This window comes from Pantherophis guttatus, chromosome 1 (genome assembly GCF_059756535.1).
Source record: "Pantherophis guttatus breed Tessera chromosome 1, ASM5975653v1, whole genome shotgun sequence".
Classification (NCBI taxonomy): Eukaryota; Metazoa; Chordata; class Lepidosauria; order Squamata; family Colubridae; genus Pantherophis; species Pantherophis guttatus.
The window spans coordinates 20,408,143-20,421,358 of NC_142063.1; the positions used below are offsets into that span (position 1 = coordinate 20,408,143).

The 13,216-nt window shown below is 44.3% G+C and overlaps 1 protein-coding gene across 2 annotated transcripts in view; it reads right to left on the minus strand.

Moving 5' to 3' along the window:
- The window catches only part of ARID3A (AT-rich interaction domain 3A), a 74,271-nt gene that overhangs the window by 9,124 nt on the left and 51,931 nt on the right, over positions 1-13,216 (minus strand). For both annotated transcript variants that reach the window (XM_034437658.3, XM_034437659.3), the window contains exons 4-5: positions 12,214-12,286; positions 34-217 (exon numbers count right to left, since the gene is read on the minus strand). In XM_034437658.3, the coding sequence (XP_034293549.1) occupies positions 34-217; positions 12,214-12,286 (257 nt within the window). The remainder of the gene's footprint in view (positions 1-33; positions 218-12,213; positions 12,287-13,216) is intronic.

Below are 13,216 nucleotides of genomic sequence, written 5' to 3' on the forward strand. Positions count from 1 at the left end.
ATCAGGTTGGGGAAGGCACCTCCTGTGACTTACTGGGTACGCAGTGTGAAGGCGGCACTGGTGATGGAGGTGGGCAAGTTCAGACCCTTGGTGATCTCCCTCCACAGCTTCTTGTTGATCACTTCCACCAAGCCTCCCTTCTCGGTCACCAGAACGTAGAGCATATAAAGATCCAGCACCTGCTTGGCCATGATTGGGATTCGGTTCACAGGGGTCCCTATTGTTGGGGGGAAAAAGTGGAAAGGAGCAAAAAGTGTTGGGCAAAGCAACGATCACTAGGATGCTGACTTCCGACATCAACCAGGATCCAGATTTTTATTTGCTAAATAGTTTTCTCATGATAACAATATTTGTGTACCGTTTCTGCTTCTATGAAGTACATCATATGCAGTTCTTTTAAGTTGGAAGAACACAGAAAATAACTCTGAAAGGAAAACCATTATTATGCTTAGGGAAACAAACAAACAAAAAAACCCCCCCACATTAATGAAAGGCTACCAAGGCAACTTGTGGCAGAGGTAAAATTCAATTTTTTTTTCTCCGGAAGGCGATTCAGAAGTAGCCCTCTTCAGTTCGCTGAGGTTAAAACTGGTATTGGTGTTGAACCGCCGGGCAAAATTGCCACAACTGATGGCGCAGGTTTCAGTCTTATATCCTGGAGATAATTTAGAAGCCCTGTGATGGTGAACACCATGTCCTGAAAGTCCTCTAGATACTTTTAATAAGATTTACTTCTCCTCATGCATGTTGCTTAGAAACCGTGTCAGACAGGACAGCTAACCCTTCACAGATTCTCCCTCTGCTCCACTCACTTGGCCTCCAATCCAGTGCTGGGTTGCCCCCGGTTCGGACAGGTTCTACAGAACTGGTAGTAAAACCGTCAGGAGGCTCCTCCCACTGACCTTGACATCATCAGAAGCAATCTGCGCATGCGCAGAAGCGATCCCGTTGCGAACTGGTAGTAAAGGTAAGTAGAACCCACCCCTGCTCCAATCCCAGTACAGGCCAGTAGCCTCAAGTATTTATACTTGGAGACACCCAAGTATTTATAATACAGTCTTGTCTTGGAATGCAAAGAAATACATACTAAAAATGAAGGGGGGGTGGAATGAGGGAGGAATGATTATGGAGAAAGGATGTACTTTCTAGCAGCCTGTACTTTGCTTGCAATTTTGCAAACTATAGCAGTGGAGCTATTCACACGTTATTAATACTCTTTTCTAAAATAAAACCACAGTTCTGACTGCCCATACCAGAGAAAATGCCACTTTCTTTTCTGCAGCACCTGGGGACATCTGCGACACCTGGCTGGCCTTACCACAATTTTGAAGGCTGTTTCATTTAAAGCAGCCGCTCAGTAGGAAACAGGAACTTCCACTATCTCCCTGTTTGGGATTTTTCTTGAAATTTGGCTAGGCATGTTCTCTACGAAGTTCCATGCATTTATCAGCAGAATCTTTTTGCTTAGTGTGCATTTATTTAAGCAACAATAATAAATAAATAAATATAAATATAAATATATATATAATATCAAGGAACCCACATTGAGCAACAAACAGGAACAGGTGAACTTTGCAGATCTGTGAAATTATGCAAGTTACAAAACTTGTTTCATGCCTTAAATTTAAGGACCAGCATTCGCCTGGGGAGGCTTTGAAGCCTTGCCAAGAAACCTTGATATTACTCAAACCCTTCTTCTCCCTTCACCTTATCCATGATTGCAAGCATGCATGAAAATACTTTTTTTAAAAAAATATATGGTTGTAGAGTAATGGGGAAAACTACAAGCTGAACCTTTAGGTAACCTTTTATAGTTGAGTTAACCCCATTTTTATGGACAAATTCCTATCCAATCACTTCTGGATTACAGGCTGTCTGTGCAGAATAGGAAGAGCTCACTTTCCATGGATCCAGATGGGTTTTTTTGGTGTCTTTGAGAGATTTTCTATCCAATTAGTCAGTGGCCTGACATAAACCCTAGTCCAGCTCAGCAGCAAGCAATCTTTTGCGCAGTACACCAACTGAATGGGGCCAGATCTGGTTAGGGGCCGAGTTTTAATGGCTGAGATTTTTAAATTCCTCTGAAGCAGGGGTGTCAAACTCAAGGCCTGCGGGCTGGATCCAGCCCGTGGAGTGCTTAAATCTGGCCTACGGGGCCAGCCTGGAAATAGCAAAGAACTGGCCCACAGTGCCTCTGGCAACCAAAATGGGGCGCAGGGGGGTGCATGCGCCCCCACACCCTGTTTTTGGCGTGGACGGCCTCCTGCACCAATCTGCCGGCTGAAACAGGTCCCCCATGCCCTGTTTTGGCCGTCAAAGTGCTGCAGGAGGCCGTCCAGGCAGAAAATGGGGCACGGGGGGCGGCACTTTGGCCAGCAGGGTGCTTCAAGGCGCATCCGTCCCATCTCCTACACCACCAGCACCTCCCCCGGGCCAGCCGGCCCACAGAGGAGAACTACAATGCTGATCTGGCCCTCAAAGAAATCCAGTGTGACACCCCTGCTCTGAAGCATAAGGCCTTGATGTCTAAGACCAAATGTTTCTCAACCTTAGACTCCCAGAATTCTCCAGCTAGCCTTCAGGTGCTTGACAACCGGCATGTATTTATGAAGGCTTCAGCGTCTCAGGGTCTTGTGATCGCCATTTGCGACCTTCCCAGCCGCTTCCTACAACCAAAGTCAATGGAGGAAGCCAGATTCGTTTAATGACTGCATGATTCACTTAACTGAAGTGATACGCTTAACAGCCATGACAAAAAAAGATAATAAAATCGGGCACAAATACAATGGAAATTCTGGTCCCAATTGTGGTTGTACATTGTGGACTACCTGCGTAAAAGTGGGCTGGATCTTTAGGATTAACCATGCTCTCTTCTAAACCATTGAAGGGTGTGGAAAATGGAAAGGATGTGACAATATTTTTTGGGTGCAATCCCTCTATATTTCTGGAAACCTTTGCTGTGCGAAATGAGTCAGTCCTAGCCTATAAGATGTTAAACATATATCTATTCCAGCCTGCACTGGGATGGTTTCAACCAGGGGTGAAATGCTCCCGGTTCGGACCGGATCACCTGATCTGATAACGATGGAGGCAGGTGGTTCAGAGAACCGGTAGCAAAAATCCCTGCATTTTTTTTAAAGACCACATCAACAGGATTGCGGTGTATATCTTGAAATGTTCAGGATTTCAAGCGTTTTAGGGATGAACTACATGGATCTGACAGGCTATCCCAAAAGTACAGGCAGAGCAGTTTGGGGACATAATGACCTGACCTCCTAAGGCTAAGCTTTCTGATTATTCGGGGAGGGAAGCAGGGAGAGTGCTGCTTCATGGACAGCAGAGAGGAGAAGACCCAGCAAAGATCCAGAACAGGCAAAGCAAGAAGTGGCTTTTCAGAAATTTTGTTTGCTTCTCATTCCCATCTCTTTCCCTTTTAATTGATTTCTCCTTTTATCGATTTATTGCTTCCTTAAAACAAAAAAGGAACAATTTTGAACAGGGTGAAAAAAAAAAAAAGTGGAGGGAGAGAAAAGCACCTTATTGTGCAGCATAGTTTTACTGCAGGAAGGCATGGCACATTTTCCGGGAGTAAAATCTATTTGAGCCAGGGCAGCTGGGGCTCAAATCCTAGGAGGTATTTCTGAGTGAAGGAATTTCCTTCCTATTTCAGTCTGCAGAATGGGATTGGCAGCAGGGCTCCCCCTCCATGCTGGGAAACACACAGCAGACAGAAATCCGGCCACTGCCCCCTCACCATGGAAAAAAGCATCTAACAAGCCTCACATTTGCAAAAGGCACCCAAAATGAGAGAGTTGCTTTGAGAGTCAATACCACCCCCCACCCCACACGCATCAGCTTTTTAGAAAACTCCCCCAACTGGTTTTATGCTTGTCCTGTATGCTGCTACCACCACATACATTCATTTTTGCTGATTGCTGAGCTGGCTGTACGTGCTTATATTGTAGGCAGGAAAAAAAAAAAGCAAAATTTCACTGAAAAAGGAACATGCTCCATAGAACTCACTAAACTGAGCTGCTTGTGCAGGTAACTATGTTATAAGTTGCTTTCGTGCACAAAAATGAAGATAGTCACAAATGTAAGTCCCAATGTTAAAACTTCATGGATGTAACTTTTCAGTACCGGGTTCTAATATTATGCTATGTAGCCTGGGTTTCTGCAACACAGGAAGCGCTGGTTTGGGCTTGGTGTATTGCACCAACCCAAACAATTATAATTCATTAATTAAAGCAGGATGAAATCATAGCTTAATACAATGGCTGGCTTCACCCAATGTACTAAAAACCAGATTAATAAAGCTCGATTTGCTATTTTCATAGGGCATGCTACATTTAAGCGTCTAAAATGTGTCTTAATAGGATGGCCTTTCCCACAATAAGTAAATGGAGTCAACCAAACTATTAAGTCTTATTCAGTGAATTTATTAGTAAAATGTATATGGCTGGCAGGCACTCTGGGCAATTTTATTTTAATTTAGTGTATTTTTGTGACCCTGGGCAATAGCTGGTGGAATTTTTTTTCTGGCATCAGTGCTGCTATTTGTAAAAAAAAACTTTTTTTGGTCATTGGGGTTGTTTCGAGGAAGCAACTTTGAGGTTGCTTAGTAGTTCAGTGAGCCAGGATTCTCTCATTTCGGTAATTTCCCACTATGTTGGTTAATATAGTGGTTAAGGCACCAGGCCAGAAATCAGGATACTGTGAGTTCTACTCAGTGGTGAAATCCAATTTTTTTTACTACCGGTTCTGTGGGTGTAGCTTGGTGGGTGTAGTGTGGCTTGGTGGGTATGGCAGGGGAAGGATACTGCAAAATCCCCATTCCTACCCCACTTTTCGGCCAGCCAGAGGTGGTATTTGCCAGTTCTCCAAACTACTCAAAATTTCTGCTACTGGTTCTCTGAACTGCTCAAAATTTCCTCTCCAAAGCCTGTTAGAACCTGCTGGATTTCACCCCTGGTTCTACTCCTGTCTTAAGAGATGAAAGTTGGCTGGGTAACTTTGGGCCAGTCACTCTCTCTCAGCCCAAATCACCTCACAGGTTTGTTATTATGGGGAAAATAGGAGGAAGAAAGGGGTATTATGTATGTTTGCTGCCTTGAGTTATTTATAAAAATAATAAAAGTTGGATATAAAGGTAAAGGTTCCCCTCGCAGATATGTGCTAGTCATTCCCAACTCTAGGGGGCAGTGCTCATCTCCGTTTCAAAGCCAAAGAGCCAGCGCTGTCCGAAGACGTCTCCATTTATTTATTTATTTATTTTATGCAATTTATATGCCGCCCTATCTCCGAGGACTCAGGGCAGCTCACAACAGTAAAATGCATAATTCCTTATTAAAACGATATAAAGTTAAAACCCAGTTTAAAACAGTTTAAAATTCATTAAACCCCACCCCCCATCAGTCCAGGCTACGGAACAACCAGGTCTTCAACTCGCGGTGGAACGAAAGAAGGTCAGGGGCCATCCGGAGCTCCAATGGAAGTTGGTTCCAGAGGGTGGGTGCACCCACGGAGAAAGCTCTTCCCCTAGGGGTCACCAGCCGACACTGTCTGGCCTATGACACCCTGAGGAAGCCCTGTCTGTGGGAACGCACCAGGCGATTGGGGATTGTCGCTGGCTGCAGGGGGTCCGACAGGTATCCCAGGCCTACGCCATGAAGGGCTTTATAGGTGATAACCAGCACCTTGAACCTCACCCGAAGGGCAACCAGTAACCAATGCAAGCCACGCAGGAGGGGTGTAACATAGGAGTGTCGGGACGCTCCCATCAAAACCCGCACGGCCGCATTCTGCACCAGCTGAAGCCTTCGAGTGGTCTTCAAGGGCAGCCCTAGGTAGAGAGTGTTGCAGTAGTCAAGACGGGAGGTGACCAGCACATGAGTAACGGTGCGTAGGGCATCTTGGTCCAAGTAAGGGCGCAACTGTCGCACAAGGTGAACCTGGGCAAATGTCCCCCTGGTCATGGTCGTCACATGGTCTTCCAGAGACAACCGTGAATCCAGGAGGACTCCCAAGTTGCGGGCCCATGGTCATGTGGCCAGCATGACTAAATGCCAAAGGCGCACGGAATGCTGTTACCTTCCCACCAAAGGGCCCTGTGACACAGCAGACTAAAGCACTGTTATTAACATCAGCTGCCTGCAATTATTGCAAGTTCAAATCTCACCAGGCTCAAGGTTGACTCAGCCTTCCATCCTTTCTAAGGTAGGTAAAATGAGGACCCAGATTGTAGGGGCAATAAGCTGACTTTGTATAAAATATACAAAAGTATGAAGGCTATTGCTTAACTCATTGTAAGCCGCCCTGAGTCTCCGGAAAAGGGTGGCATATAAATCAATTTTTTTTTTTAAAAAAAAAGGTGGTCCCTATTTTTCTACTTGCATTTTTACATGCTTTCGAACTGCTAGGTTGGCAGAAGCTGGGACAAGTAACGGGAGCTCATCCTGTTACGCGGCACTAAGGATTCGAACCGCTGAACTGCCGACATTTTGATCGGCAAGCTCAGCGTCATAGCCATTGAGCCACCGCAACCCTAAAGTTGGATATAGATAACATTAAAAATAAATGAATGAAATCTCCATACCCCCCCCCCCCGCCCCAAAGGAAATGGAAATAGGGGTCTGGTGCATCCAGACGATGCTATGAGGAAGAAAGGTGGCCCAAGGCTTAGCACTGTGCTAATTGTTACTTCTTGTTTTGACCCCTATTTGTCAAACAATCCTTAGTAGATGGCTCATACATCATACTGTGCCATGAACTGTAATATATCAAATGCAATGGTTGCATTCGTACTTATGACAATACCAATCTTATGGCTTGTGAAACCAGCTTATACCTAGTACCCCCAATCCCCTGCTCAATTCCATTTGATGCCTTCACCTAGAAATGGTTTGGATAGGGAAGCGGGGAAATCAACTGAATAAATGCAATTTATTTATTCTGTCCCACTTATACATCAAATCTCTATGATGGAAGTTGCAAATTGCATGGATGAAAACCCTTTGGGATGTGGAAAGCGTTGGGACACAGAATGCCCAGAGTTGCAGGTACTTGTGGCCTCCAAGCTGACACACTGGAGCTTTTGCTCTTGGGTAAATCAGAGCATTGGGTGCCCCTGGCATCCTCGCCGCCATCCCCCCCCCCTTCTCCTGCAGGAGTTAAAACTGCCTCACAGCTATATCCTCCAGGAATTCCAGCCATTTAGCTTAGGGCTCCTTTCCTGCTTCAAAAACATGTTGACAATTGTTCATGCAGCCATTCTGTGTGTTCCCCCCCACCCCACCCCCTACCCCCGGTGTGCCCCTCCCTTTCCCCATTAAACACAGCCCAGGAACATACTAAGCTACCTCACCATTGTTTGCTTAGATGGCCTGGTGCTGGGTGGGCAAGCCCCTCAAAGGATATTAAGCCTCCAAAAAACATCCCTGCAATTTCCTTTCCCTGCTTTCCCACCCCCTTTTGTGACTTCTTACATTCCACACAAAGAACACCCCCCCCTCCGCCCCGCTTTCCCTGGGCTGGCCAAGGCCATCTGCTTCCCCCCCCAAACCCAACCCAACCAGATTCCTTGACTTAGGGCAAATCTTTCCCCTCCCCTCCATCTTTATCTACAGACTTGAGAATCCTCTTCCTGGCATTACCAGCTGCATTTTCTTGATCAGCTCATCTAGGATCTATCAGAGATAATATTCAGGGGCTTTTTTTTTCTACTGGGATTATACGCTGTGCTTTGGCATAAGGTGTTCTCTGCAAACCTACCAATTGTGGCTTATAATGGCCTAGGTTATGCAAAGGAAGCTACTATGGCTTGTTCAATAACCCTGGTCAGTAGGTTAATAACAGATGGTCCAGAGCCTTTTTTTCCCCCCAACCTCTATACAACAGTCAAGGATTACACTATTAAATAGTAGGGGCAAATTACAGTACTGAGTAATAAGTTAAGATAAAGGTTCCTCACACACATATGTGCTAGTTGTTCCGGACTCTAGGGGGCGGTGCTCATCTCCGTTTCAAAGCCAAAGAGCCAGCGCTGTCCAAAGACGTCTCCGTGGTCATGTGGCCGGAATGACCAAATGCCAAAGGCGCACGGAATGCTGTTCCCTTCCCACCAAAGGTGGTCCCTATTTTTCTACTTGCATTTTTTTTACATGCTTTCGAACTGCTAGGTTGGCAGAAGCTGGGACAAGTAACGGGAGCTCACCCCATTATGCGGCACTAGGGATTCAAACTGCTGAACTGCCGACCTTTCGATCGACAAGCTCAGCGTCTTAGCCACTGAGCCACCACATCCCTATTACTGAGTAATAGTAACACAATAAAAAGATTTTTAAAAAAAATGAAATAGGTATGCTATTTACTTGATCCCACCAATAGAAGTGAAATATCTTAAGATTTCCCTTTCCACATATAGTTCTATTATGACCCTGTAATTCTAAAATGATCATGTGCCATCAAGGCAATGTCAGCTCTTAGCACGTAAGATTTTCTATGAAGCCAATTCTAAAGAATGAGGCCTTTGGCAGCAACAGAAAGAACCGTCCTAATTTAGCATAATATCTGAATGCAGCCCAGGGGTGAAATGCTCCCGGTTCAGACCGGATCGCCCAATCTGGTAGCGATGGCGGCGGGTGGTTTGGAGAACCGGTAGCAAAAATCCCTGCCCCCTCCCCACGCCCAGCTGAGCCGCGCGATCATCAGAGGGGTTTTTTTTTTCTTTTAAAAGCATTTTTTCTACAACCTCTTCGGCCGAAAAAATGCTTTTAAAAGTTAAAAAAAAATAGCCTCTGATGATTGCGTGGCTCAGCTGGGATCGTCAGAGCCTTTTAAAAGCATTTTTTCCTGCAACCTCTTCGGCCGAAGAGGTTGTAGGAAAAATGCTTTTAAAAGTTTTTTTAAAAAAACTTGGCCACGCCCACCCAGTCACATTACACCCCACCAAGCCACGCCCACAGAATCGGTAGTAACAAATTTTACATTTCACCACTGATGCAGCCCAATGGAGACTCTCTCTAAAAGGCCATCTTTTGCAATGGACCATTAAAGTACTTTCTAACGGAAGATGGGGAAGTAATTTTGCTTTAAAGATGCTCAGTTCCAACAGCTGTTCAGCCCAGTCACGTTCTCTCTTCTTCCACTGCCTTCTCTGCTCTTGACCCAATTCTCTCGAGTCCCATCGGGTTCAAAGGCAAACAAGTTTAAGGAGTCCTATCACTTTACATGTTCTTAACACTAATAAGAATAATAACAGGTTTCGGTAATTGGAATACGCATGTAGGCTGTACTCATGACAACAACTAAGCAATGGTGATGAAACAAGGAAGGGAAACCCAGTGAAACCCCCAGGTTTGCTTCAGGCACACCCTTACAATAGTGAACTACAACAAGGTGTTTTTCAACTCCCATTATCCCCTGCAAACGAAGTCTTTGGGCTCTACTGTCTAGCAATTCTGGGATCTAGCACAGCTGCAGGGCATCACGCGAGAGCAGTGATGGTGAACCTTTTAAACACCAAGTGCCCAAACTGTGCATGCATGCCCAAATGGAAAGGTGCACACGCGCATGTACGGATATGCGTATACACAGACATGTGCATGCATGCACGTGTGCGCAGCAGGGACCCGAAGACTGGCGGGAGGCGGGGCATCCCAACACCGGCAGCACGGCAAGAAGTAAGTTCTTTTTCTTTTGTGAACTTCTGTTTCGTCATTTGTAGGGAAACAGAAGCTCACGAAAGAAACGCCACGGAGATCTGACCTGGGGCGACGGCGCACATGCCAGCAGAGAGGGCTCAGCGTGCCACCATCACGGCGCTAGAGAATATTCTTGCATTCCAATAATGGGACTTCCTTTACCATTGGCATTCAACTGAGAGCCAATTTTCCCTCCAACTATCTAGGTATGTCTATTTATATTTAACTTGGGGGGGGGGGAAATCAGAACTATACTTAGCATTAACATTTAAAATTCAGTTTTCCAGATCTGTGAGCAAAGAGCCCCTGTGTCTGTCTGTCTGTCTGCCTCCCTCTCTCTCTCTCAACTTCTGTATCCCCTCTGTCTCACATGCCCAAGGGGCCCCCATCTTCCAATTAGTGCTGGAGCCAGCTGCAAGCCATTGCTGGCATTTATATTTTCAAAGGCAGAGGGACCATTATGTCTTCTAGCATGCCTTGCTGCAACCAGAGACCTTTTTAAGATTAGGCCCAAACCTAATTTAATTAAGTCTGCAAAATGCTTCCTGTATCCCTTATCCCAAAGACTGTAACAAGCTGCAGACGAGGATTCCTTCCACTGGCCCTGCCATCTCCAATCGTCTCCTTCCTTTAACATGAAGCCCGAAAACGGCTCATTATTTCTGGTCATGAAAACTTGCTCATTATTTCTGCAATCTTTCAAAGGAAACATTCTCCAACTTGCTGCTCTCCAAAACATCTTAGATTACCACCTGGCAATCTCGCCCTTCAATTAAAAAAAAAAAAGTCTTATTTGCTGTTTGAATCAAAATGCCTACTTTCCAAAGGCTTTCACAATGTTCATTCCTTGTTCCTTTCCAAAAGTTCTCCAAGTGCACCATTTAGCAGTTATATGTAGGATGCCGTGTGAAGAACCTTCTGAAGCTATGTGTACATCTAGTGGTTTCAAGAACTTAATGCTTCCCAGTTTTGAAAATTGCTATTGGGAAGAAACAACAGTAATAGCTGCTTTTAAATCTATAAAAATCTATAAAATCAAATCTGTAAAAAATGTAGAATGAGGGAATACTGTTATCTTAATTGTTTCCACCAACAGAACCTCACACTTGAGTGTACTTTCTTCTCTGTTCACTAATTTGAGGAGCTCTTTGAATTCTTCCAAAACAATAAATTGGTAATTAGATGGTATGATGAAGCTGCATTATTTTCATTTCAGAAAATAACAAAATTGACAGACAAAATTTGTTTCATGGTAAAAAATCCAGATTTTGGCTTGAAATTTAAGTGGAACGTAACTGACTGGGACACCAGAGTAATTACAGAATGTAATTATAGAATTTGCACAGAATGCAAGTCTTTATTTATACAACTATTCATCTACGGATAGTTTTAAATTAGTGGCCCAGACATTCTTCCTGCCAACGGCAAAAATCCCAGGATCCGTGTGGTAACGATTCTCTACATTTCTGAGCAGTTTGTTTCTAAAAATCCCATAATTCCTCACCAGATGAGTATGATCATTAATATAGTCTCACTGTATTGATAAAGAAAAAGACCACTGTCTGCACATATGCAAGAGAGGGGCCATTCAGACAACTAAGCTAGGCCATTTAAATCAGGTTTGCTTTATGCACCTAGAAAATGCAAGTAAGCCAAAGTGCAAAACTGGCCTTTTTCTAGTCACACCATCTAAATTTTGATTTTTTTTTTCCTCACTGATTATACCTGCCCCCCCACTCCCTTGCAGGCCTAAGAAAAGGGAGAAACAGGGGCAAAAGGAATGCTAAACCAGGGGTCCCCTACCTGTGGGCCATAAGGGGTTTGCAACTGGGCTGTGGAAACAGCCGGTGAGCGTGTGTGTAATGCCGCTTGTGCAAATGGAGCTGTGCACATTTGTCAGCCACTTGTGCAAACATCCTCCCCAACCTGGTACCCAAAGCCAGAAATGTTGGGGAACTCTGCACTAAGCATTTCCTATTGTACCCATAGCAACTCTGATTGTAACTGAGCCGCAGAAACCCAAAAAAATGAAATAAAAATACAAAATCCCTCTACGTTTACCAGCCATTACATATACGTTAAAGATGCCAGCCAACAGGGCTGCTCCTGGAATAACTGGGCCCCACCTTGGTTTTCTCAATAATCTGGTCCTGGCTTACTCATCAGTTACTCACCATGGTTCAGAGGAGACTGGGTCAAGTATCAAGCACAAATTTGTTCATCTATCCATCTGTGGTCAATTTACTGTTCTTTTAATCCAAGTATTTTAACTAGCAGCATCAAGAAAATGGAGGCCATTCCCATCTCTTATATCTGATCTTTGAAAACTGGGAATCTGGGATTCGGGGAGCCTTCTACATGCAAAGCTACTTTCCTTCCTCAATTCTGGAAGAATCATTCAATTATGGACTGGTGGGAATCTGCCCCGCTCCTCTTCTCTCTGCCTCTGAACTTGGCAAGAGCCCTAAAAGATCATCTGTAGCATGCGCCATAGTTAGGAAAGGAAGCTCACCTCGTTTCTGCATAAAACTGAAGAGGTCATCGAGGAATTCTTTCCTTTTCGGATCTCCATCAAGTTCATATAACTGCAGAGAGAGAGAGAGAGGGAGGGAGGGAGAAAATAAAGAAAACAAATCAGGAGACAAAAATAAAATTGCTTCAGACACTTTTCTCCAACTTCTCCAACATTTCTTGTATTATGTACACAACTAGCCTATTGAAGCTAGCACATAAACAGGGCACCCAAGGGTAAATCTGTGGTTAAAAGCAGTTGTTACAATGCTGTGGGAATGTAAACTAATCACAGATCTGATTCTTCTTAAAATTATTCTTTATGGATAATAACCCTGTTAAGTTTCTAGGTTTTTGTGTGCATGTACAGAGGGACAGAGGGTTTTTTTTTTTTTTAAAATAAAGCCTAAACTCCCTGGCTTGGTTCAGAGGTTGCAGCAATTTAGCTAAGCCTCAACTCCTACTCAACTCCTTTTTCTAATGAGACATTCTGCAGCTATTACAAACTGCAAGATCAGCAATTTGCAACGGCATGAGCAATGGAGTCACCAGGATAACAGCAGACAAACACGCACGAGGCACCCAGCTAATTTTCTAACCACCGTCTCATCTGCTTTCTAGGACCTCCTCCTCCTCCTACCAACTGGCAAAGAAAAATCTGCTTTCTTTCAAGGGACAGCCAAGCGACAGAATAAACTCCTATTGTGCCTGCCGTTTGGTCCATTCTGGATTTCTTGCTTACCTAATTCTGTGAGCAGAGATTACCCATGAGGCCACATATATTTTAAAAGTTAGACATTCCAACAAATAAAAGGCACCCTTCCCCCACTTGGCCAATTAATTACAGAGTAGTTTTTTTTAATTGTTTGATCAAAACTATTGCAAATTAATGGAAATGCCAGTCTAAGTCAAGCTTTTAAGTTAAGAAATGGAAAGAGCTGCAAAGGTTTTGGAATAAACAATATTGTGTCCATGAATATTTCTTCTCTTTTATTTACTATGGA